The sequence below is a fragment of the Babylonia areolata genome, chromosome 4 (genome assembly GCF_041734735.1).
Source record: "Babylonia areolata isolate BAREFJ2019XMU chromosome 4, ASM4173473v1, whole genome shotgun sequence".
Lineage (NCBI taxonomy): Eukaryota > Metazoa > Mollusca > Gastropoda > Neogastropoda > Buccinidae > Babylonia > Babylonia areolata.
This window is the reverse complement of record NC_134879.1, coordinates 43,787,453-43,814,803: the sequence shown is the minus strand read 5'-3', so window position 1 is coordinate 43,814,803 and position 27,351 is coordinate 43,787,453. Positions and strand designations below refer to the sequence as shown.

Below are 27,351 nucleotides of genomic sequence, written 5' to 3'. Positions count from 1 at the left end.
CATTGTACCTCTGTACTGAATTATGTACAGAGCTCTGTATCTATATATCTGTACACAGAAGTATTCACAACTTTTGTTGTAAAAGTGTACCAGTGTGTGTGTAGCGGAACTGTGGGCTGCCATACATATATTGCTGGCACTGGCATGCCAGCCCACAACATGTAGCAACCTGTGTGCCTGTGTGCTGCTGACTATTAATAAGCATGCTTCCTTCTTGGCCTCTATAGCTGAGAAGCAAACTGAGTGAGAAAGAAAAACAGCTAGAGAGGGAAATTGCGGCCAACAAGCAGCTTAGTCAGCGCTTGGTAAGTGTGGCACTGTGTTCCTGCCTTTCCCCCTCCCTGTGCCTCCACCCCAGTCAGTCTGGTTTTGTCACCGTGTTCCTGCCTCCCCACCCTGGTCATCACCAGAGATGCCAACTGTTACCATTTTGCTGTATTTTGTTACGCTCAGTCGCACTTTGTTCTGATGTTAGGCCAACACCAAAATTCTTCCGACAAGTACATTTTCGACTACAAAGCATGGTCACATGCTTTCCTGTTGTAACATTACCCAGACGCTCCAGACCTACTGATCACGAGGCCAATGAAGTCACTTCTAACCTTGGTCTCATGTGATTATGCTCAGCTAATCACATGCATGCTTACTTTTTTTTTTTTTTTTTTTTTTTTTAAATACCAAATTGAGTGGACAAATCGGCTTAATTTGCCCGAACAAGAGAGAACGTAGCAAAATCAAGTTGCATCATGTTCAAACAGTGTCTGTGCCCGTTTGCTGATGTGGCTCAGTTCCTACCAAAATCAAAATGTTTCTACCAAATTTTCTGACCGTTCCTGTAAACACTTGACAGGGGTTGGCATCTCTGCATCACTGTCATGTCTCTCTCCCTGACATGTCACAGGGATCTCCACCGCACTCAGGATCAGAACTGTCCAGCGTGGTTACATACAGATGTGGCAGTAAGCCAAGGTCCCATATTCAGCATGCACTTAGCGTACGCAAAAGAGTGGTGGTGTGGGTGCTAGTAGTAGCACGCATGAAAGAAGCCAAGGTAATATAAGGGTTGTCCCTTGGCAGAATTCTGTAGAAAAATGCTTTTTGTTATAAACCTACAGACAGAAAAAAAAGAAAATATGGATGACACTGCATTGTGGTGGCTCACTCGCCTCAGGGAGAGCAGCATGTTTCATGTAGAGATCTGTTCTGAACAAAAGTATAACAATAGAATGAAATATGACACATTACATTACATAGAGGGAAGCAGTTTAAATGCCCCAGTGACAGATTTATAAACTATAGGACAAATGAAAAGTGTAAAAGAGAAGGGTGATAGGGGTCTTCAGAATTAGTGTATTCTGTCAGAACTATTATGTTTTTCTAATATGCTTTAGTATCTAAACTGTGCAAATTAAGGGTGTACAAGTAATATTCTAACAAGTAATATTCTAAGTAGCATTAATGAATTGTTATTTTGTAAGGACCAGATGTGTGCATTTTTCCCTCCTGTCAGTCTTTACTCTGTTGGACAGTTCTGATGCTCATGTTGCATTCCCTGCTCCCTTCCTGATGTGAAACGTTCAGTAAATAACAACACAGATGTGTTGATGGCCCATGTTTCATCCGCGCTCAGAATCTGATCTGTCCCGTTTTGTGGGGCCTGTGGGGATGTTTTGTGAGGTGCCTCTTCCTTTGTGTTTGGCTAGGCATGTGGCCTCAGCTGTGTCACTGACTCAGAAGTGGTGGTGGCATTTCTCAGCATTAGTGTTTCATCCCATTGGGCATGTGTGTTGGCGTGAGGGACTCGTGGGGTTCATTCCGTTGCTCCACAAACACAAAGGCATTTTCTCTGTGTATATAAGGCTGTTGGAAATTAATTCAGTTGTGAAATTTCCCCCCCAGAGACTGCTCATTAATCTGCCAGTGTGCCATCAAACACAAATTGGAAGCATAACATGATTTGTAAAACAACTGTTATTGCATCAGTTTGTAAATAGCATTTGAACATACATACATGCACACATGTTTACACCCACAGATGAGTGCACATGTGTGCATACACAAGCACATGTGCTTGCATGCATGCACACACATGCATTACCAGTGAAAGGCAGTTTTGTCTTTCTGGTTATTTATGATTTCCAAAGCTCATTTCTTTTGCTTTTCTTTTTCTTCATCTTGTTAAAATTTCTGTTCACTACAGAAAAAGGAATAGGTTGTATTCATAGGATCCTAAAAGCCATGAGCATGTGACCTTTACTTTATTAATGACAGTCACTTGGGTCCCTGCTGTAATCACCATCAGTATTATGCAGTGCACAGAAGTATGATTTGTCTGTAAAAGCATGCCATGTGTGTGGTGTAGTCATATTAAAAACTGTTCAAAGTCATCCATGAGGATGGTCATCTTTTATTCCCCTCATCATTACACACAGTCCTTCCATAATTTGTCGTCATGGCCATTGGCACAGACTGCTTTGGTGGTGGTGTTTTTCTCTGAAGCTTACTGCTGATTCCAACTCTCGGGACAGCTTGCTTGCTTGCTTCTCCCCCACCCCCCATCCTCTTTCTCCATGGAACCCCTCTCCTCACCACCTCCCCAACCCTTTACTTTCCTGTTCTCTGAGGGACTTTGCAGAACAGTGCATGTTGTTGTATCCAGATATTTATCATTGGTCACTGGTCTTCCATTGTGTGTGCTGACCATTGCATCTTCGGTGTTTGTCATGTGTCTGGGTGGTGAGTTTATTTTTGCCTTCAGACAGAAATCATCTGGTTCACTGCTTTGTGGATGTATGTATCATGCTTGGATGAGGGGGTTTTTTTTATGTGTTTATTTTTTTATGCAACCTGTTAGTTTTTATTTTTCATTTCATCCTTTCATCACTGTCTGTGTCTGTCTGTCTTTCAGTGTGAAATATTTTGTTACTGTTGTTGATATTTGATCCTGATGAAAATTTACAGTTTACTCCCGTCTTTTTTTTTTTTTTTTTTTTTAAAACTTATTATTATTATTACCTTTTTATCACTTTTATTGTTTCGCAACATGATGGTTAGAATGTGATTATGATATGTGATATTTAACCTGTACTTATTTGCTTTTTAAAATCTTTCATTGCAAAACTGCGAGTCATGAAAGAATAACAGGCATTTTAATGATAAAAACACACAAGAAAATGTGAATGAGCAAAGAAATTATTTTAAGAATCTGTGGTGACCCACCAAAAAACTCATCTCGGTACAAGTAGCAGTGTGCCGTCGGTAATTGAAAAAAATCGGTGTCTCTAGGTTTGATACTGTATGCATTAAGAAATTTATGGTTTTTTGGGTTTTTTTGTATTGATGCTATTGTTCATTGAAATCATTGTGACATACAAATAGTACTCAGTCACTCCTTCCCTTGTCTTTTCCTTTGTCTTTTTCTGCTCCTTTCCTTTCTCTCTCTCATCTCTGTCTCTGAGCACACACAGATATGTTCAGAGGTGTGCGTTTTGATTGCATTAATATGCTGTTGAACGTTTGGATAGCTGTGTACCTGTCTTAGAATGTAAGGTAAAAAGGGATGGAATTATTTTATGTTTTTAAAAAAAGTGCTGAAAATTATTGTGTGGAGTTTATTATGTATATCATTTGCAACAGTTGAATATCTGGTTGCAATGCATTGATATGTATTTGTCCTAATGATCTTTATCATGTTAAAAAATAAAATAGATTGCTGGTTAGATGAAGCTAAGGAAAGGCTAGGTAAGCAGGATTCAGTTGTTAAATTTTATGATAGAGGAAAACAGAAAGAACAGTGTTTCAAGTCAGAAATGTGTAAACCGGGACTGATATATGGCTGGCGTTTTACAATGTTTTACGACAGGGTCAGTTAGGTGTGCTGGTGAGTAAGCCTTTGAGTCAGGTGATGGGATTGTATGCATGAATATTTGGTATGGGTCACGTTCCTTCTTTTTTTTCTTTTTTTTTTTTCAATTTTGATAAACTCAGATGGACTGAAATATGATACCCTTGGCATATGAAAGCCCCTATGACTTCAAATGTGGAGTTGTATGTTTCACATTCTTAGACATGTCTCAGTCTCCCTCATCCTCAGTATGAATTATAATACATCTTCAGCCTCAGTGTTACACACCTTAAAACATGGAAAAGTATAATGTACCAACATTATACATTCAATAGACTTATGTGTACCACAACCTCATTTGCTTTATATTTTCATGGCCCTTGTGACTTCAGTGTCACATCCTGTGATGTGTTCTCATACCCTTCAATCTGGTTATTTGGTTACCCAGACAGTAATGTCCATTGTCTTCCACAGTGTCAGTGATTCTGCACTTCAGATCCTTGAGACATCACTCATGTCATAAACTGGAATCAGTATTCCAGTTGCTGGTGGTTTCAACAATTTCAACCCCTGTCCTTGAGTATTGTCATTTCCTATACAGTCATATTCTTTGTAGGTCCAAGAGTCTCATATCCCCTCACCCCACAACCTTATTAACCCCATCCCAGAATCTCATTATCCCCTCCCCACACATTCTTATTACCCCCATCCCACAATCTCACTATTCTCTAACCTCAGCCGCATTTTCCCCTCACCCCACAACTTTATTACCCCCATCCCAACCTCATCCCCTCACCCCACAACCTTATTACCCCCATCCCAACCTCATCCTCACCCCACAACCTTATTACCCCATCCCAACCTCATCCCCATCACCCCACAACTTTATTACCCCCATCCCAGCCTCACCCCACAACTTTATTACCCCCATCCCAACCTCGCCACACAACTTGATTACCCCCATCCCAACCTCACCACGTAACTTTATTACCCCCATCCCAACCTCACCACACAACTTTATTACCCAATCCCAACCTCCCTCACCCCCACAACCTTATTACCCATCCCAACCTCATCCTCACCCCACAACCTTACTTACCCCATCCCAACCTCATCCTCACCCCACCACACCTTATTACCCCACCCAACTCATGCCCTCACCCCACAACCTTATTACCCCGTCCCAACCTCATCCTCACCCCACAACCTTATTACCCCATCCCAACCTCATCCTCACCCCACAACCTTATTACCCCATCCCAACCTCATCCCCCTCACCCCACAACCTTATTACCCCATCCCAACCTCACCCCACAGCTTTATTACCCCCATCCCAACCTCACCCCACGCTTTATTACCCCCATCCCAACCTCACCACACAACTTTATTACCCCCATCCCAACCTCACCCCACAACTTTATTACCCCCATCCCAACCTCACCACACAACTGTATTACCCCCCATCCCAACCTCACCCCACAACTTTATTACCCCCATCCCAACCTCACCCCACAACTTTATTACCCCCATCCCAACCTCACCACACAACTTTATTACACCTATCCCAACCTCATCCCTTCACCCCACTTTATTACCCCCATTCCAACCTCACCACACAACTTTATTACACCTATCCCAACCTCATCCCTTCACCCCACAACTTTATTACCCCCATCCCAACCTCACCCCACAACTTTATTACCCCCATCCTAACCTCATCCCCTCACCCACAAAATCATTATCCTATCTCCATATCACAACCTCATTATCCCTGTCCCACAACCTCATTACTGTCAGTTTCCAGTCTCATCCTAAGATAACAATTGCATTACCTTTAAGTCAGTCTTTTTTTATCCATATCCCCCATCCTAGTTACAGTCCCAGTATTGAACTGCCTCACGATTCTTACACCCTCCACACCAGCACTGGCCTATTATACCTCATATTCACATTATGTTGGTTCACCCATAGCCCACAGCCTGAATATTCCAGTTCTGTAACAATGCAGTTACAGATATTTTCAGAAGTACCTGGTGGTTGTCATTCATTGTTGCCTACTGCATTTTGTATGAGAATATATTCTATTAAAGCATTTCAGGTGTGAATAGAAACCTGGTTTTAAATGAGATGAAAGAAGTAAGTAAACTGTGCACAAACTCATGCACGGACAAGTAGTTGTAAAACACCTGTGTCTGTGTGTGTGTGCACAGCACAACACAACACAACACAACACAACACAACACACACACACACACAAGAAAAAATGGTATGTATTAAAACAATAAGAACAAAAAAACTACTGTGAAAATGATGAAAGTAACAGAAAATCATAAAGCAAATTGTCCACATGGATATTCTGAAATGAAGTTTTCTACATTCCAGTGTCTTCAAGACAACTAAGTGGGCTTTAAATCGTAAAGGTTCTGTTGTCTTCTTTTTTTTTTCTCCATAAATTCATATTACCTTCTTATTCAGATTTTGTATCTGTTATCTCTAATCGTTAGCTGTCTGAAAAAATGAATTGCTTTGGATGGGACATTAATGCGTAGTTTTGTATTCAGTTTTCATTCAGTTCATTCTGTGTGGTGATTGGTGTTTAATCTGGAGATATTGATCATTCTGGCACGCGTTTATTTTTTGTTCCTCTGGTACTTATATTCAGGGCTTTGTTGTATTGTGCAGAGAATTTTATGCTTGTGACAGTTACCACTACTAGAACGGTTGTTGGATCTGTAAAGTAGTATTTGATTACACATACTTTACCATAACACACCAGTACAGACTCTGATTCCGGTACTGCCAGAAAATACTTATCTGCCGGACCAGATGAAAGCGAAAGAAGCTGTGGCTAGTTCCCTAGGTGTATTACCTCCTATCTGCTTACTGGTTAAGCTCCCTTATTTGAGGCAGTTGTTAGATTAACCATAATGATAGGGAAAGAATTACCTGTTTATCCCGGGAGAGATAATTGGTTGCATGTACATGTGAATAGAGTTTTTGCACACTGTGCAAGCTGTACGTCTTCTGCCACACTGACAGTCTGAGTCAGTGGGGTAAGTTACAGTATGCTGTATTGAAAAGATAAGGTTTTCAACAGTAGATACTTGGAAGTAAAATGTATGAACTTTGTCTCTTCAGTAAACTTTGGTGTGGATGTACAGGCACTTGCATCTTCCAGTTCATAAATGCTTTCTCTGTGGATTTATGGTTACAGTACATCAAATCTGTGATGTACGTATCAGAAGAGAAATTGCTGCAAGAAGACAAGAATGACTACATCTTGTTTTCTTGAGAAATGGTCCGAAAATAAGTGCCCTCGTATTCAGTGAAAGCAAACGAGCTTGATGGTAGCTGTTAGTGGGATAGGTACATGTTTGGCTTCATGAACTGTGGACTTGCAAAAACAGTCATGTGGTTGATTGGACCTTCTGTCTGTCTTCTCTTTTTTCTCTCCACTTCTTAGATTTTTTTTTTTTTAATGAGGTGGTTTCTTTTCTTTTTGTTGTTGTGGTGGTTGTTTATCTGAGAAAGAATGGACAAAATACCCAGAAAGGAAGCGGGGAATGGTTAGTGTGTACTCCTGCTTTTTGACTGAGATTGTAGTCATCTGGGCATTATTTAGAGCTTTGTCATCTCTGGGGGTTCAAAGTGGAATGCTGGTTTCTTTTTATGTTAAAGGTAGAGGGACATATGCTTGTTCAAATCAGAGAACAGAAGGATGGTTCTGGGTACATACATATTGGTCCTCTATCTCTTTTTTTATAATCTGTCTTACTTTCTGCTGCTGATTTTCTTCACCCTCTCCCCCACCATTGTCACTGTCTTATCTTTCACTCTCTCTCTCTCTCACTGTCTCTCTGAGTCTCTCTCTCATTCTCTCTCTCTCTCTCTCTCTCTCTCACACACACACACACACACACACACACACACACACACACACACACACACCACACCACACAACACAGAGAGAGAGAGAGTCTGTCTTTCTCTGTTTCTCCCACCAGTTATGTCGATGTTTATGCAGAGCGTTTCAGAAAAGGTCAGAGATATGAGCAGAAGAACAGTCGGATTGATTGGTGTATTGGAGGAAGAGAAATCAAAGTTTAAAATATGAAAGTCTTGATAAAAAACAAAAGCAGCTGATTAAGTTGTCAAACCAGCTCATCCCTGTCATAAATATTTATGGTAATATTTCCCAGTGACGACTTCTTCAGTTTACATGGAATTGATGGGTTGATTTATTCCATCTCCTTGAAATGAACATTTTGTTTATTAATAGAAATTGCCCTTGTCCGTTTCTCTCACCCCATATTCCCACCCTGCCCGTCTTTGTCTCCTTTTTCTCTTTGTTTAATTGCTGTTCTCTCATATTGTGTCTGATTTATGACAGATGTTTAACAGGTTTATGAAATTAGTTCTTTCAGTATATGATTTTTTTTTTTTTTTTTATGCTTAAAATTTTGTTTGCTGGAGCTTGTGATTGAGTGACTGAGGGAACTATGTATGTTGCTTTGCTGGGGAAAAAAAAGAAGTTACCATGACTTGGATGTTTGTTAACTTGTCACCAATGTGAGGAAGGGTTGGTAGACTATTCCCATTCAGTCTTGGTGTTTATCCAAGTATTTCTGTGTGTGGTATTTGTTTATGACCACATGAATCAGAGGCGCTGTATTTGCCATGGTTTAGAAAGCCTATTTAAAATTTGAAGTTGTAGATCATTTTGAGAGGGTTTTTTTTAACAATGTCTATGATATTCTCCAGCAAATGATGCAAAATCCAACCCATGATCCTGTGTATGATACAAAAAATGTACACACTTAATTTGCTTGCCATCCTCAGTTGTTTTTAATGTTTTTGGCTCACTTGTTTTGGTGGGTTGAGGTGGGCATGGACAAAGAAAATCAGACTTTTTCCAAACTGTCCCAACAACTGTATTCAAAAGGTATCTATGAGAAATTTAGATATACTTTTTCTGAATACATACTTTTTACTGAAACCCGGTACATATCATGAATGGTGGTTGTGCCATATCTGATGTACTCTTGTAGTGATATATTTAATAGCTGTAGTTCTCATGCATCAAGTCATTAAAACTTGCTTTTTTCATTGTTCAGGATGCACAGCAGACATTGCTGTCTATAGAGGTGTGACACAGTGGACTTCGTTTTATGTATGCTTGTATGTGTATGAGCGCGTTTGTCCTCAGTTACAAAAAGATCATGGTGCACAGTTTCATGTTTTTTTGTATGTTTGTTTTTCCTTTTCCTTTTTTTTCTTCTTAAGTGTTGTTCACATGTCTTTCTTCATTGGCTGAAAAAACAAACAAACAAATGAAAAAAAAACCCACAACAAAATAGTAACACACACACACCCACTGCCACGTCCCTCCCCCCTAATCCACACCAGAAAAATCATATACAGTTCTTTATGTGATTTTACAACAGTGATGCACAAATTCTGTAAACCTTAATATTTTACAATGGACTGATTGTGTGCTGCAGGGAACTCCAATGGCAACAGCGACCAAGGCACATCCGTGTGAGCAGCGCTGTCATTGACCTCTGACCTCTGACCTCCGTCATCCATCGTCGGCCATTATCATCATCATCATCATCATCATCATCTTTCTGCCCACGTCGCTCTGTTGGATGGGCCACCACCGTCTGTCACAGTCGATGTCAAAACAGCTGTTTTCTTTTATGTTTTTTGGAGGGGGGAGGGAGGCACGGGGGGGGGGGGGGGGGGGGTTCTTTTCCAACATAGGGGGCTGCTTGAAGTAGGAGTAAGGACAGTGATACAGTCTGCCTGGTGCCTTTGAACTTGTTCTTAATTATTTTGTGTCTGTTCAACTGTCACCCTCTTTGTACAAAGCAAACCAAGCCAGCATGTGATTTCTGTATGGGGACTGTGAACAGTTAAGGGTTGCACCTCCCCCAACCACCATACCCCCCCACCCCCACCCTGTACCAGTATGCTCTAAATATATATTGGAAAAAAAATGTAAGTGATGATTTGAATCTTTTTTTTTTTTTTTTTTTTTTTTGTTGTTTTTTTAATGGTGGGGGCCAGGGAGGGAAAATGGTGTAGGTCCAAAATGTTTTTAAACAAAAAAGTTGATTACAAAGAAATTATGTAAGTAGAATTTTATTAAAAGTATAATTCTGTTGATCCTATTTCATTTGATTCACAACGAATTTAATCCCAGAAAAAAGAAAATTTACAAAGAAAATGTCCAACACAAGAAAAACATTTTTTTTAGAAAGTATAAATCTGTTTTTCCTATTTGATTCACAACGAAGTTGTCCGGTGTGAAGTAAGGGGTGCCTTTCAGTGAAAATTTTGCCACACTGCAGTGCCGTGTCTGTTTGTGCCTGTGTCAGAGTGTGTGCCTGCTTTCTTTTCACATTGTCACATTGTCAGCTCTCTTCCAGATTTGACATGTATTGTCACATTGTCAGCTCTCTTCCAGACTTGACCGTGTTTGCATAATATATTGAAAGGAAAAGTGACTGTCTAATGTTTGAGCAACAAGCTAGTTAATAAGAGCAGCATATTTAAAGGCCAATTCTTTATATTGATAAGACTTAACAAGTTTTCACTTAATTAATCTTTGTGGTATGTATTCTGAGTGCATGCACGCAAATGAATGTATGTTTGTGTGTCTGTGTGGTGGTGTTTGCTTACCAGAAATCATAGCAGAAAAAAAAAATTTATCTCTCATTCTCAGCGTCTTTCAGGCTGCACATCATGTGAGTTTAATCACCACTGTCCATAGAGGAGGTAGGCATTTGGTGTAGTGAACTATTCAGGAGGTAAACAGATCATGTCAGCATAAGCCTGTGTGATTTGGTATGGCAGTGACAAAGGCAGATGTAGCCTGATGCTGACTCCTGACACTGATAGAATCAGAGCCTGGCCAAGTGGAAAAACAGAAAAATAAAAGAATATTGGTGTTGTAAAGAAATTATGCTCTGTTGTGCATCATGTGTTTATTCAGAAACTCATGGCAGCAACAGGTAGATCAAACAACAATGAGGATAAGCAACAGTGAAGTTGTCCTCAAAATGATAAAGACTGCTGATTAAAAAAAAAACAAAGAAAAAATCTTCAACAATTTACAAGAAAATATAACTGTTGAAGTCCTTTGGTTGATGAGGAAGGCAGCAGACACAAACGGACGGGATCCTTTTAGTCCTTACATTGCTAATGAGAGAGAAAAATCCACACCACACCAAGCAGCAACCTTTATTGAAGGAGGACAATAGGTATATAGAGAAAACTGCCTCTGTAGATGATGTCCCTGTGCTGCCTAGGAAGTGTGGAAAGTGATGTACATTTGACAAATGATGTGCCATATGCAGTGTTCAGGGTCTGGTTGGTTTGCTTTGGTTTCTAAAATAACTGATTGCCAGATTTGGGTGGGTGGGGTGGGGGGAGGAGGGTGTTTGTTTTTTGGTGCGGGGATAGGAGTCATGGAGTTGTGAAGAAATGCTAAAAATTCAACATTTACACAATGCTAAAAGGTGGTGGACTTTCACCAGGTGTGTTGGTGAATCGAAACGAAATCAGCTTTTTTTTTTTTTTTTTATGACTGTGATCTTGATACTGTATTGTCCAGGATGGCAAACTATGTCATGCTGATAATGATTATTATTTTTTCATGCAGAGTGATTAGATACAACGAAACCAAAAATGAAAAATAAAAGTAAAGACTGGCCTCCTTGACTTTAGTTGGAAGCAGTCTTTAGTCAAGTATTTATTGCCTTATTCTGGCATTTACTGCACCCTCTTTTCTCTTGAATTCTGGGAGCAGAACGGAAAGAGAGATATGATTGATATAATGATATACAATATTTCTTTCTAATCTCTGTATGTGTGCAATCTACAGTGCTGTTAATGTGTATGTGTACATGTGTGCAATCTACAGTACTGTTAGTAGATTATTTGTCAGTGTATTAGTGTGTATTTGTGCAATGTATAATAGATTTTTCCCTCTCAGGGTTTGAAAGTGTGAATTCTTTCCTTAAAAATAGAAGTTAACAAGATCTGTGTGCAATGACCAGGGTCTCTTTATTGGATGTTCACCTTTTTTATCCTTCTTTTTTTTGTGTGAAAAATTTAGACAGGGTCTATCCCTTTTTCAATGATTTAGGCAACATGGTCAGTCGTCCTTGCAGTAGTTAGAGAACAGGGTTTCTTAAAACAGGTCTGTTCTATTTCACTTGGTGCTGAGTTAGAGGGCAGTAGAGTCCTGATAGTCATTTCAGTTAAATTGTGTGCTGTTGTTTTTCTTATCCTCCTTTGTTTTCAACTATTATGAATAAACAGGGTGCGTGTGTGTGTTTAGCAGTTAGAGAACAGGGTGTGTTCACTTAGCACAGAATGTGTTCACTTGGAGGTCAGAGAGAAAAGGGTGCGTCTCAGTCGTCGTTAGTTTGGGAAAAGGTTGTTCCCATTTAGCAGTTTGTTACTTGTAGCTGAAGTAACACACAGATCAAAAGTACAGAAATGGGTTACTGATTCTGTTTATTACACATGGCAGTGAAGAGGAAAAGCAAACACTGAAACCATGCAGGGTCTGTTAAATTCAGTTTTGAATTCTGTTGCAAAGCTTTAAGAATATTTGTGATACTGATAGTTGTGATAAGTGTTCTCCTACCAGAATCTTGATTCTAGTCCTGAAGATTGTATAATAATAATAATAATAAAAAGACATAATTTTTCTATGGCGTGATATCCAGCACCATTGCTGCTCAAAGCACCTTACATCATCCAGCCGACTACAAACATGCCTTGAAAAACACCTCAACCATTCTCTGCCAGCAAAAAACATACAATGTGTTCACATAAATCAAAAGCACACCCCAAAAATAAATCGGATGATAAAAAATATCTAGTAAATAAGGCTCAGATTAAAACAAAATGCATTTCGTAGAACACACACACACACACACAGACATGCATACACACACACGCGCACACATGCACATGCACATGAGCGCATGCTAACATTTTATAACAGTTGCACTTAAAACAGAATTGCACAGGCATTAAAATATTTTTAACATAGAATTCTTTTCGGACATACTAACATGCATGCACACTTACGCACACGTACTGGAAAAGTGTACCCTCTCTCTCTCTCTCTCTCTCTCTCTCTCTCTCTCACACACACACACACACACACACACACACACAATGTGGGGATTAAAAATAACCAGATAGAAAAGGGACATCACATATAAGACCAAGCTACATAAAATACACAATGCTTTTTTTTTTTTTTTTTTTTTAAGGATAACCAAAAACACTTGTACAAAGATACTTGTTAACCAAAATGCTTTGGTTTAACTGTTCTGCCCAGAACAAGACTGCTTACGGAAAAGGTATGTTTTCAGACCTGACAAAAGAATGTAGATCAGAGGTATTTGTAAGAGATGTAGGTAGAGAATTACTCACTTGGGGGAACCTGAGCTCTGAAAGACCTATTTCCAGCACATTTCAGATTAGTCCTTGGGACTATAAGCAGCTTTTCAGAACTGGATCTTAATGTTCTGTGCGGTTAGTAAGCTTCCAATACAGCGGAGAGATACAGTGGAAGAGACTTGTCAAAATGTTTGAAGGCGAGTGTCGTTAACTTATAGTGAATGCGGGACTCAGTTGGAAGCCAGTGCAACTGATTCAGAAGAGGTAAAACATGATCAGATTTCTTTCAGCCACAGTGAACGCACACACCAGCCAAACTTGCATTTCAACAGCTGTGTTCACTTTTAGGTGTTGGTTTCCTGTGATGGCAGATGGATTAGCTCCCTGTGTGAATATGTTAGTGAAGTGAATGTTAGTGTTGGCTACAGGTTGTCAAGAGTTGGTTTCAGGTTGGTGAACATAGGAGATGAAGCTGTACTGTCTGACTGCCCCCAGCTGGGTGTCTTGCTCCTGTCGTTGCTGCTATAGAGGGTATGGAGACACATAATTTAGATTCACTCAGAATAAACATGGTGTCAGCTTTGTATCAGGTTCAGAAAGACTTGCTCTTACCCCCCATCCCGATAACCCTCACTCCAGATCCCCATCTCCTTTCAAAAGAAAAGAAAAAAAATCTTTGACGTGTGTGTTGTGAAAACTGGAAGAGGCAGTGTTGATCGGGGAACAGAAGACAGAAGGAATGTTATGCTTGTTTTGTCCTGTGGTTTGGTAGGGTTTGGGGTTTATACACAGTGCAGCTATATGTCAGAAGTTGTCTTCCCACAGACTGCACAGTTGATAAAAAAGTTGTCTTCCTGAAACGTGTACCTTTGGTTGGGCTTCCCAGATTATGAAATGTGAAGATTTTGAAAACTGAGCTGGGGAGAAGGGAGGAAATGTTCTTGTTAGAAAATGTTGCAATGGCACTGTTTGTGCTTGTGATGTACTGAGACTACCAAATGGCTTGATGTGCATGTATAAATGACTTCTTGTTTGACCAGCCTGTTATGTACGATATGAATGTGATCTTGCTCTGGGCATGATACAGTTCTTGAGTGTTTTTAGTATCTAGTCTGATGGTACGAGGACTTATGTTTTCTGTGGCATTCAGGTGTCAGTGAAGTTCTGAAGACATACAAGCTGGCTTGTTCTTAATCTGGTGTACAGTTCTTCTTGTTGGCATTCTGTGCTGACAAGTTTAATGTGAAAATCATTAACACCAAAGTTTCGTGGAACAACTGGTGCTGCTTATTTTAATGACAGAAGTCTGGCACAAAACCAGAGGAACCATCTTGTGTGGTCCAGGATAGTGCTGTATAGATCCTGTCTTTCTCAACCATAAATTTGTCTTTTTTTGTGTGCGTGTTCAAAACCTTTAAGTGTGTGGTGAAGGTTACAATTGCTCAGTTTCTGTGTTTGAGTTTCAGTTGTTTCTTTTCTGGTGACTGTTCACTTGCCATCTTTCCTGTTCCACCCTCTCACTTTTTCTGCTCTCATGTCCTGTGGTGGATGATCTGTGAGTGATTACAGTGATTGAAACCCTGTAGAATTGTTGAAGGATCTGGAGCGTCTTGGTGCACTCGTTTTTTTTTTCCCCCCTCTGGTAGTAATTCACAACAGATAGATCTTTTGTGGGCTAAGCAGTGATAACTTTTGTCTTGTTCATTCTCAGGAGTAACTTTTTTCTGAAGCTTTAGGTACCAGTTGTAATTTACATTGTTATCAGATTGATGGCTCAGCTTTGTATATTTACGATCAGTATATAAAACTTATGGGTATAGAACAAGGTTTAGCCACTGTATGAGGAAAGGTTCTGTTTTTTGATGTGGTGAGTTGATGTTACTTGCATGTATGTAAGTGTGTGTGATGCTTTTTTTTTTTGTTTCAGTAGTCATTAGTAAACTAGTGGTGGTATTAGCTTCATATGCCAAGAAAATTATTTAATTTAAAAAAAAAAAAAAAGAAAAAAAAAGCTCATTGACAAAGAAATAGCACCACCTGATAAAATGTCAGAGCTTTTATTCTGATCTGTAGTTGTTGTTTTTAGTACATGTCTGTCAGAATAGTTTACTGTGTCTGCATGAGCAAGTTGAAGAGAAGGGAATTTTTCATAGCAAAATGACTATTTTGGTACTTAGTAGATGCTTGGCTATCTAGAGATACACCATTGTTGAGATGCTAAGTGTTTGAAAAAAAATTTCCTGGCAGATTTGTGATTACTGCATGAAGGGACCAGATTTTATCATCAGACAGGATGATATCATAAAACCTCTGTTGTCTGTTGACATTTTTCATTACATTTGGGAAAGTTTTTTTTCTGAAACTCAAAAGCTCATATGGATCTTTGAAATTAATATGTGAAATGCATTATGATTGTGTATTAAATTCATGTGCAGGTGAAAGTTGGTGTGTGGCTTTTTTTTTGCATGTTTTAGTGTAGCTTTCAAAGGATGTATTTTATGCAAAAAAGGTTTTTTCTGGAGTAAACTGTTCTGCTTTCAATTGCATTTTTTTTCATTATCTGTGTGCATTTAGCTTTTTGCAGTTTCGAAAGAAATATCAAAACATTAGAAATAGAAATGTAAGGAAAAAAAAGTTTGGTTGAAAATTGATGGAGATTTGATCAAAACTTGTTTGATGGAGAAAAACAAACTCTTCCATTTTCAGATGAAGAAGATATCTAAATCCCCTCCCATCCATCTTCTAACCTTACCACCTCTTCTGTTTCTCATTGTCTTTATCCCTGCTTTAGTCCAATCTATAAAATAAAATAAAATAGAAAATAAAAACTTTTCCAGAAGTGCATGTGGTCACTTTCTGCCTTCATTATGGTTTCCCCCAACACTAACAATAATATGAAGCACCATACTTTTCTTTTTTCTTTTTAATTCTTGAAGTCCACTTTACTGGGACAGAAAAAAACAAGAAAGGGAGATAATACACAGGCTGCTGGGTGTAACCCTTCCCCCTGTTTTTTCATGACATCACTCACTTCTTCACCCATGGAGTCTAGCGCCATTCATCACTCTGTATTTATGTGCATCAATTATCTGTGACCAGTTAAAACACAGAGGTCATGCTGCAGTCTGTATGCAGCTTTTCTCATTTTAGTTACTGTTTCATGTAACCTAGTCATGTTCACTGTGATTGTTCATGTGTTCAGCTTCTTGATCACAGGATTTGTTTTGAAAATTCCATGGATATTCCATTGGCTATGCACTTTTTTTAGTTTTGTTGTTGTCTTTACATCACTTTTTTGTACATTATATATGTCTGCATTTAAATTGTCAGAATATTCTCTTCTTCTTTTCCAGTGGTAAGCAGAATTTTTGGACAATTTTTTTTTTTTTTTTTTTTTAAGCTCAACTTCCACAATGCCGGTGTGTCTCATTAGTGCGTAGAATTAGTAACGCAGTTTGGAAGGGTTTCTAAGAAGATGTCAGGCAGTAAAGAGTTTCCAAATCACACAGGCCTGACAAAAGAGACTGGCATTGCTGCTGCAGCATTCTGATGATTTGAGGATCAGAAGAAATGTGAGTTGGGTTCACCACACCCTAACCCTTCTGGCTGATCATTATTTTCAGTCAGGACAATGCCCTCTTTAAGCACCAATATTTTCTGTATTCAGTACATGAATGAGCCTTACTTTTAAGATTTTTTCCCCACATTGTTGCAGTTATTTACACTGGAGGAAGGAAGAGGGGTGCTTGCTTTTTACATAGCAGTGCCTTATATTTACAATATTTATAATTGATAAATGAGAGCAGCTTCCAAAAAGGGGATGAAAGGGGAGAGTTGCGCTTTCAGAGAAAAATTAACTTGCCTTTTTTTCTTCTTTTTTTTATTGTCATGGATTGTGGCAAGAGAAACTGAACAGCTTCAAACAGAACCATGTGCTGTGGTAAATGATAGAATTGATCATCTCTGTCATGAAGTATGTGAAGGGAAAAATTGGATAACTTTGAATAAGACAACCTGCTACTGCTACAGGTTTCCGGTCATAGCTGTTTACCACCCATGGCAGTATTCCAGTGACATGACAGAAGGTGTTTGATACAGACAGCATTGATAGCTGCAGAATGCCAGTTAGTGAGAGGCAGCTGTCACAGTACATACAACTTCTGAAGCCATACTTAAGTCTCTGAGTCCCCTCAGAATTGGTTAAAAGTTATCCCCTCAGAATTGGTTAAATGTTATCAGTGGTCACTATTTTATCTTTGTTTCTCTTCATTTTTACCATCTTTAATTTTCATTGTCCAAGGGGGTATTGAATTGAGCAGGGTATGTGCTTTATGTGGAACTTCTCTGTAAGGTTTTCGTCATTCAGCAGAACTCCATGACAGGATGTTGCTGAATAACACACAGAGGAGAGCAGAGTGGAATGGAGAGGTATGGAAATGTTTTCAGGGGGGCAGAGAATAGACTTGAGCTATGTTGAGTCACTTCTGGTGTTTCAAAATCAGAACTGTTTTCAGTGACTAAAAAAACAACAGAATGACTGGTGATGCAGCACTGGTGTTTCAAAATCAGAACTGTTTTCAGTGACTAAAAAAACAACAGAATGACTGGTGATGCAGCACTGGTGTTTCAAAATCAGAACTGTTTTCAGTGACTAAAAAAACAACAGAATGACTGGTGATGCAGCCTAAAACAGCAGGTATTCCAAAGCTGCCATCTTGGCTGGTCAGATAATAAACAGTTGGCATCAGACCCTCAAACCTAACAAGGTAATGCTGAGTGATGCAGCATATCTGGACATACCAGTACAAATGGGTTGTTTTTTGGGGGGTGGGTTGGAGGGGTGGGGTTGGGGGGTTGGCTTGGGGAAGCAGGTGGACAGGAATATATTGCATGCTTTTTTTTTGTTTTTTGCTTTTTTTTCTGTCATTTTTGTTTTGACATATCTTATGTCTGTTATTACACTATGCACAAAGCTAGGGTTTTGTTATAAAAACATTTCCTGTCTCTGTCCATGTTTTAAGTGATGATTATTTCCTTCAACTTGCACGATATACAATTATACCATGTGATTGTGGCACAAGATGTATATATATATAATATAGACAATACCTTGATACAAGTCACTCATTATGTGCACAATGCATAGCGCCATGCTGTGTAGTTTCATGGAGTGATCTGTACCTCCAACAGGTCTGACACTGTGTTCATTGGATTAATGCTGGTCATTAGATGTCCTTGGTTTATGTATGGGTTTTTTTTTTGGGGGGGGGGATATTTATGCTTTATTTCTTTGTCATGTTTCTGTCCGATTGTCCATTTGCATAACTGTGCCCAGAATTATTTTCTTTTCTTTTTTTTCTTTCTTTCTTTTTCCTTGCTGCAAGATTGCCGTGTGTGCTGGAGATCAAAAACTAAAGTCCACTGAAAGTGGTGAACTTTGTCATGTGGTCCAAGCATTGATAATGTTATGCAGTGCATGTATGGCCACAGTACTACAAATGTATGGTTTGGTATGGTATACAACATTGCCTACAAGTGTTGGATTAAAGTCTTTTCTTAACGCTGTCTCTCAACAGTAGCTTGAAACCATGGAACTATTTATTTGTGGAGTAACTATACAAAATGTTCTTTTTTCTGTAGAGGTTTTGTGGAGTAGAGGAAGAAGTGCTTGAATGTGGGCATTTATGGAGCAGTATGACAAGAGGATTTGCCAGATAAGATAGTGAATCATTAGCACCACTAGAGTTTGTTTTCTCATTAGCCATGCTGCACTTTCTGTATATGAAGTAAAATGTAAATTTATAAGTTTAATACAGTACACTAACATGACCACTCACTTATTAACTAGTTTTAAAGGAACATTAGTATCATCAACACTTGATGTAAACATTTGTTTGATCACCAGTTTTAACAATAGGAGGAACATTTGTTTTACAAGAACATTTACAGTGTGTACTAATATTTTGTATCTCAGTATATGTTGGTTAACCTTTGCTAAAACTACCTGTTTTTATCAATGATTCGATTCAGCTCTCCAGTGTGTGATGCTTCAGATGGTTGCAGCATGTTGAAAGAGACTTATTATTTCCCAGCAATTTGTTTCTTCTTTTATGTTTAATGTTTTGTCTCATCAAGTCTCATGTTGCACACATTTTGTCTCATGCAGGAAAAAGTAATAGTTATGGAGAGATGGAATGGTTACAAATAAATAAACACGTATCTCTTGTTTTCAAAGAAGATACATCATCTCAGACATATGTCATTTTATCTGAAGTGCAAAAAAAAAAAAAAAAAAAATGTTGAAAATTTTTTTTAAAGAAAGTTATGTACCATTTCTGAGTGGAATCTTTTACCTTTCTAACTAAACTGTGTCATGTAATATGTATCCAGAAAGCATTGATCTGAACAGGAGGAAATACACCATATCATGTACCTTTAAAATTATTGATAATAGCTTGTATTTATTCAGATATTGTTCAAAGAACAGACAACATAAAAGTCCTGCTGGATTTCACTGAAGTTGTGAAGACCTGGAGAAGACCAGAGCTCAGAAGTCGATGCCACTTGATGAACTAGGTGCCTTGATTGTTACAAGGATAGTGTGGTTTTCATTGTGAAGGACAGTTTGGTTAAAACTTTGAGAATGTGACTGTATTCATGAGATTTTTAATTCACTACATCTCAGGATTTAGATCATCATCAGTGTCACATTTTCTGTATTGCTGTACAGAACTGAAAGCAGAAAGGTTGTCTAATAACTCATAATCATTGCCAGACTTGGATTCTGCTAATTTTAATATTTTCCATAAAGAAATATAAACATGTTGAAATTAAGTCTAGCATATTTGAATTGAATTTATTACATTACTGCAAAACGAATGTGGATTATCAGTATAAGTAAAACCTGCAATCATTGTTATGTTAAAGAGGTGTGACAGGGTTACTGGATCAATTATTATCAGAATCACCATTATCTTATCACTGTGTACTGGTGTGGTTATCAGTAGCATGGATATCAGCATGAGAAATAAATCTGTCTTCATTGCCATGTTGTGTGAGTATGTGTGCGGAATAAAGGAAGTGAGTGATAAGCACTTAATCAGCATTACCGTAATTAATGTGATAGCATTATCTTTTCTTAATCACTTAAGTTGAATACACAGGGCTTCACATAATGCACAGAAAATGGAAAGGTTTGCACTGGAAATCCAAGAACAAACACATAAAAAAAAAAGTCGTGTATCAGAGCTTCAGCACAGAAAATGGAAAGGTTTGCACTGGAAATCCAAGAACAAACACATAAAAAAAGTCGTGTATCAGAGCTTCGGAATAATGACAGGATCGTTAACAACAAAGAAGAGTTGTTTTCCATGGCCACTTCTTGGCCAACTGGGTGTTCCTGACACCGTACTGGGTGGCAGTTCAGATTTGATAAGACAGTGCAGTATAGAGTGACCCTTTGCAGGTCCCCTTTGAAGCGAGAATTAAATAAAAAGTTACGTGTCTGCTATTCTGCTTTCCACTCCGCAGGACCTACATATCTTTCTGACCTTATCAGTGTTTACACTCCCGCAAGAAATAGCTGCTCTTCCTCTGACTGTCACCTTTTGAAACTTCTTGTCAATACAAGGACCTATGGTGAATGTTCTTCCTTGTTTGCTGCTCCTTACATCTGGAACAACCTTCATCATATCCGTGTATCTGATTCTATCTCTGCTTTTCGCTCATCACTAAAAAAGGAAAATATGTGTAGTTAAACTCATCTTTTTAAAACCTGTCTATGAGCACTCTCGGCTTCCTTGTTCTCCAACACCACCCATGTCAGCTCACTTTGGATGTATGAAGAGTGGGAAAGGGAGAGTTTGGGGGGAGGGGGGGGGGGTTGAGAAAGAGTGGTCATGAATGATTTATGTAACTTGTAAAATTTTTCTTTCATGAAAAGCACCCTGAGCTCTTGGATAGAAAGGGTGCTACATAAATGTACATTATTATTATTAGGCTTGTGCCCAGTAAACAGTTCATGGGACCCCTGACAGTCTCCTCCAGTTTACAGCTTTCTCAACAAAAAATGAACGCTCAGTTGTACTGACATACTAACAAAAGAAACAACTCTTGCAGCATGTGTAAACAATAGTTATCATCTGCTGTCGACAGCACCCCAGTTTTAGCCTAGTCAGTCTTAGGACCATGGTTGCCAAGTCTCTATATAATAATATGAAATAACAGAAAAACAGCTCCCCCCTTAACTGAAACAACCTTCCATACCCATCAGAAAAGAGATGGGGTGGAATGGTCCCATATAACAAACCTCACAACAAAATGGACCTCACAAATTAGATTCTCCCTGACCAGAAAAGCACTGCATTAGGATACTCAATAAATACCCAACGGACAAAGTGCAAGGAAATTTACTGCCATATCTGCTGACAAAACACAAAGCTGAGGACATGGATTCACAAGCAATCCCCAGATCAGATATACAACAGCTGTAACGAGAACAAGCTATGCAGACTAGCAACAAAAAAAAAGGTAGGCAAAACACTTTGCTGCGATGATACATCCACAGACACCAGAAAAGTACAGTTTCAAGTATAGAATAGTTTATTGAAACACACATGGTGAACAGAGGTGAACTGCATCCCTGGTAACAACAATCCACATTCATTACTACTAAATTATGTGGACATGCACCCAATAAAAAAAAAGATTATATCCACAAAAAAGAGCCAAAAAATACATAACAAAAGCTACTGATAGTCTTGTTTTAAGGAAATGTTCAAGGTTCTTATGAAGATACTTGTGTGTGAGTGTGCAAGCACGTCAATGTACACAATAAACAACATATTTCCTGGTTTTATTGTTCTTTATCTTGCAAATTATTTTTTTTCCAAAAGTTCCGGACAGGAAATGGGTTGAAATAGACAATCATGTCTAAAGCTATGGAGATATATAAAAGCAACACGATCTTCACTCACTAAAACCAACAGTACATTTATTTATGTTGCAGTACAGGCTACATTTTTAACCAGATTTGACATCCCTTCTTTTCAAACAAAAACCAGATAAGCTCACCTCCATTACTTTTTTTCCTTCCTGTTACACTTGCGCAATCGAATAAAGGGCACTTTACTACTAATGTACTATTAGCCAGGAAATCTAAATTACAAAGAAAATGGTGGAACAATTAAGGACTTTCATTAATGCTACTTTGATACCAAATCCATTATCAACACGAGTAATGTGGATATGACATCCACTGTGTGCATGTTTAAACTATTATACAGTGTGTTAATGTGCTTGTGTGCATATGCACCGCCACTGAAGAGGTGGTGTACGACTGTTTCACAATGAAAATTGAAATATCAACAACAAAAAAAGTATCATGCTGATGAATTTTCTGTGGTTCATAATCATTTTCAGTCTTGTGCTTGTTCCATGACTAGAAATTCTCCAAATCACATAAGCAGTAATAAGCACTGACATTTTAAATGAAGATGAGTTAACATCAACAGATTTGATCCTCAGTTTTGCATGACTAGATTCGGTTGTGTTGGCAGGAAAACATACTTTTCTCCAGCAAATTTCAGATTTGAAACCAAAAACAAAGTTTTGAACTGGTTGAACTCCCATACCTTGATCACAAAGGAAATTTTCTATCTAAAATTACGTTTAAATAACATACCGTGACCCAACTAGTGCAGATTCCGGCAGGGGTCTGACATTCCTGTCCTGTGCAAACTACTATCCGCCTATGCGGAGCAGACGAAACTACGGCCGATAACCTCCCGGAAGTAGGTAACCTCCCCTTTGTCCCGCTGGTTATCGCCCTCTTTTGACGGATGTGAATCTCTGGGCTTAATACATATACCAACTTTGTCTATATCCATCCTTTTGTCACAACCTTCGTTCATAAAACATCTTCTCAGTCCTTTAGAGCTTCAAGAAATTCCAAGTTAAATCCAAGTGTGAAAACTGCCAATTGAAAATGCCCAACATGGCAGTAAAATCTTGTGCCACAGCTTCTGTCATTGAATTTAATTTCACAAGTAACTTCTACTCTGCTCACCCCTACTCTGCTACTTTTTTTTTTTTTTTAATTCAAAAACAAGACCAAGAATTCATAGTCTAAATTGTATGCTCTACATCACCAAAGGAAAGAAATAGCACTCTCTCTAAGACATTTCCCTTTCAACACACTACCACTCAATTTTATCTCAAATCAAATTATGGTGCTTAGAGCCTCGCCGGCCACTAATGCCATCTCAAGGCTATCACCACGTTAATACCAACTACAAGTTTAATTTTATGTCATATTAGCAAAACATTCAGAATAAATTCATATGATACTAAACATCTTTTTCTGTTTCAAATCACTGGAATACATAATACATAATTACCTGCAAAAATATTTCCCTTAATTATATGTAAAAAAACCTAATAATATATATATATATATAGATCTCTTTAATCTTTATGAAGTACCTTTATAGCAGGATAGGTTATCAATAATGACAACAGGGGGGAGAAAGTTATGTGCAGGACATCAACTGCTGTTTATTTGCACACACGCACACACAATTATAAAAAATCAAAAAAAATCAATCGACTATGGAGAGGAGGTGGAACAGAAAGATCAAACAATCACAGAAATGTCAAACAATTACCTTCCAAAATGACAAATTGGGTCATGGGTTGGGGATAAGTAACAGGTCCCATCAAAATGTCACAAACTTAAACAGAAACATGAAAAAAAATTTTTTTTAAATGCCATCAATATACTACAGCAAAAGTGAATCCAAACAAAAAAAGGTAGCATGCATTACTGTTCAAGCAATATAACTGGGGATGAGGGGACAAAAAATGGGCACTACCATGATGAAAACAAAAATAAAAACATAAAAGCATAAGTCAAGCAATACTGTTCATCAATCTATCATGCTGAAATGATGAAGCCTTTTCTTCATTCTGAAAACCATTATAAAGCCAAAAGAAAGAAAAAAAAAAGGAAATTGATATCCCTACCCCTCATCCTGCTCTTACTTTCTCAGTTTATTTCACTGCCTGTGTGCATGTGTGAATGTGTTCCACTGATTAATAATAATATGGATATTTTATGTGTGTACATGCGTGCATTTGTGTGTGGGGATTTTGTTCTTTTTAACAGAAGCACAATCGTTCACTAAATCAACTTTCAGTTATTGGAAATTAGACCAAAAGCAGGGAAAAGGCTGCAAGGAAAGTATTGGTAAAGGGATATGTGTAGTCAGTCAGAAAGTACAAAGAAAAAGAAAGCAATTAAGAGGTTATCTAAGTTTCTTATTCTAAACAGTATTCGAGTTTGTTTGACATTTGTTTTGACTGCTTTTTTCCCCCCCTCACCTCACTGTTCGTTTCTCATTCACAGACAGAAGCATGCTGAAAGATACCAGTACAATACACGCTGAAAGAAACTCACTCCAGTAGGATCAAAAAGTAAAATACATAACATTCAGATCCACCCGACATCCAATACAGAGAGCTACAAACCAGTACCTTCATCATTTTTTTCACAGACAAGACACTCAGCAATGCTATCCTACGTTTTACAAGATGCAGTGACCACTTTTCCCACACCAACTCCTGAGCATCCATCCCTCACTGTGGGAATAGCACAGACCATGCAGGGTGCACTGTCACTTGGGGGAGTTTCAGTCGTCGCAACTCAAACCATCATGTACAGAGTGTGTTGGGTTACACCAGTCATGGGGGTCCTCCACATCAACTGTCATTTGGGTTCTGGGCTGGCTCGTCAAAGCCTTCACTTTCCGTCACCAGAGCACGCTCCAGGATCACGCGGCCCTCCTTGTAGCGCTGGTTCTCCTCGGTGGCGAACTCGTAGATCCAGCCCAACTTGGCGTCACATTTCTTGCAGGAAACGTCACGGACCATGTGACGTCCTGTCAACATGACACGATCCTGCACCTCACTGAAGCTGAGGTTGACCACACGGTTGAACAGGAACGCTCGTCCTGTGGCGCCTACAGGGACAAAAGCAAGGCGACAATATATCACAAAGTATCAGACAGAAATCCTGAAACTTGGTAAACACATCAGACCATAATGACAGCGTCTGAAATCACCACCTAACCACAGGTTCACCCGCAGGGCTACAATCTGTTTACATCTCTGTGAAATAATTCTGAAGACCATGAATGGGGCTACTCAGAAATTACTGCACTGAGAAGTGTTGATTACAAACTGATCTTAATAAGAATGTATATACCACATGCTCCCTCTATGTCTCAGCCATCCCCTTTCTCCCTTGCATGTACACGTGTGCTTTTTTAAAAAGCATCCATGTGCATTTCAAAATCAACATTTCTACACACTAATATGATGATAAACAACACACTAACTCACAAAAGATGAACTTGAGAGTAAAAATACCTGTAAAGCGTGTAGATATCAGCTCAGATCGATTTGTCAGCTGAGTGTCACAGCTGGCACAGGAGAAGACCCGTGTGCCGCCAATGTGTTCCAAAAATACACGGCCCATGATGATGATTTTTGTCTGTTGGACATAAAAAAAATTGTACATTGTATGACAGTCATCTGGCAAGTGGCATTTTTCAAACTTGGTGAAAGTAGATTCAGAGGAATAGATATCAAATAAACTAATGTTCTGCAGGGTATGTAGCATTAATGATCACACCAGTGATATATATAAACTCTCAAGCTTTTTCAGTCATTTCAGACCAAGGCATGAAAGTCATTCTGACAGTAAACTGCCTGGTCTGAAAGAATACTGAAGTTCAATACAAAGGCGACAAGAGAAATTTAAGCTTAAACTCTGGGCACTGGGCACCAACTGACTTTTCTACAATTCTGTTAAAGTCTAATGAACTTTTGTTAGCATCTTTCTGCTAATTTCAGTTCACTTCAGGTAGGTGATCGGAAATTGTATCGAACAATCAAAAGAAACCCAAATCTGTCTTGGAAAAAAATATGGTCTCTCTCCAGCTAATAAGTGATTAAGTCCTATAGCTATAGCGCTGCTGTTGCATATATCCATTTTCATGTGATTTTGGACGATTATAACTATGCAGATGATTTTGAAAATGTTGCAGTATTCTTTTATATATTACTCCATTAATTCAACCTGCCTGCATGGTGCATGCATATTGATCTTGCTGTTCTCCATCACAAGCTAAAAGTGGTTTCAGTGTTCACCCCTTTTTAGCTCTTCAAAACAAAATCTAGAGCTCTGCATGCATCTTAATGACCACCTCAAAAGAATTTGACCTTATTTCTTTAGCGTCCGTTTTCTTTGTCCTGGCCTTCCACACGACAACACACCGATTTCCATAAACACACAATTTTCACCCACAACTTCTCAAACGATGAATTCCATTACACTTGTCGAAATGAACCGATAGCACTTTCTTAGTCTCGGCAACACATTTCAGCCCTTGTTAAACGAAATCTCCCTTTCACAGGCTGACGGTCACTTGTGTCAGTTCCGAGTCACGAGAGATGATTTTCCCCAGTCACTTGTCGACCCAAGTCAGTTCCTCTCAAAGAAAAACAACCTTTGCATTCGAACGATCAAAAATCATCTACATCTCGTGAACGAGACACAGTTAACGATCAACCACTTGCAAACACAACAATCAATAAGTAAGTTTACGTGTGATCACTTCAAACATAAAAAGTGAGTGTGCTTTATTTTCAGAGACATGTGTTACCGACAACAGGTCGAATGATGGGAGTCGCGGCCATGACACCACAGATCTCACAGCTGATTCTTTTCTGATTCTCTTCAACTCTTTTATGTTCAAGTCTCACCCATAGGACTGCATTATCTAATGTTTCCAGTTTTTACTAATACACTAATATCTTTTACTTACAAAAATGAGAAGTGGAAAACGCAAACCAAAGCCTGAAAGAATCTCTCACACAACCGGACTGGACAGCTGGCAAGTAGTATCTGGCTGTGTTGACAAGGTGGAGTACAGAACCAAAACATTGCAGGCTGACGTCACGTCAAGTTTCTTCCCTTGCCTTATGGGATAAAAGGTTAAAGGTCAAAGCACTTGCGGCTG

At 38.8% G+C, this 27,351-nt stretch overlaps 2 protein-coding genes across 2 annotated transcripts in view; one reads left to right on the top strand and one right to left on the bottom strand.

Moving 5' to 3' along the window:
• The window catches only part of LOC143281463 (uncharacterized), a 60,294-nt gene extending 42,207 nt beyond the window's left edge, over positions 1-18,087 (top strand). Inside the window, exons 28-30 of the mRNA XM_076586675.1 lie at positions 228-305; positions 3,863-3,881; positions 9,346-18,087. Coding sequence (XP_076442790.1) covers positions 228-305; positions 3,863-3,881; positions 9,346-9,386 — 138 coding nt within the window. The 3' untranslated portion in view covers positions 9,387-18,087. The remainder of the gene's footprint in view (positions 1-227; positions 306-3,862; positions 3,882-9,345) is intronic.
• Positions 18,088-22,609: 4,522 nt separating this feature from the next.
• LOC143281209 (protein yippee-like 5) lies at positions 22,610-27,296 on the bottom strand. Its single transcript, XM_076586283.1, has 3 exons — positions 27,157-27,296; positions 25,697-25,820; positions 22,610-25,287 (listed from the first exon to the last, which is right to left on the bottom strand). Exons 2-3 carry the CDS (start codon positions 25,803-25,805, stop codon positions 25,028-25,030), a joined length of 369 nt encoding a protein of 122 aa, XP_076442398.1. The 5' UTR covers positions 25,806-25,820; positions 27,157-27,296; the 3' UTR covers positions 22,610-25,027.
• Positions 27,297-27,351: the final 55 nt, after the last annotated feature.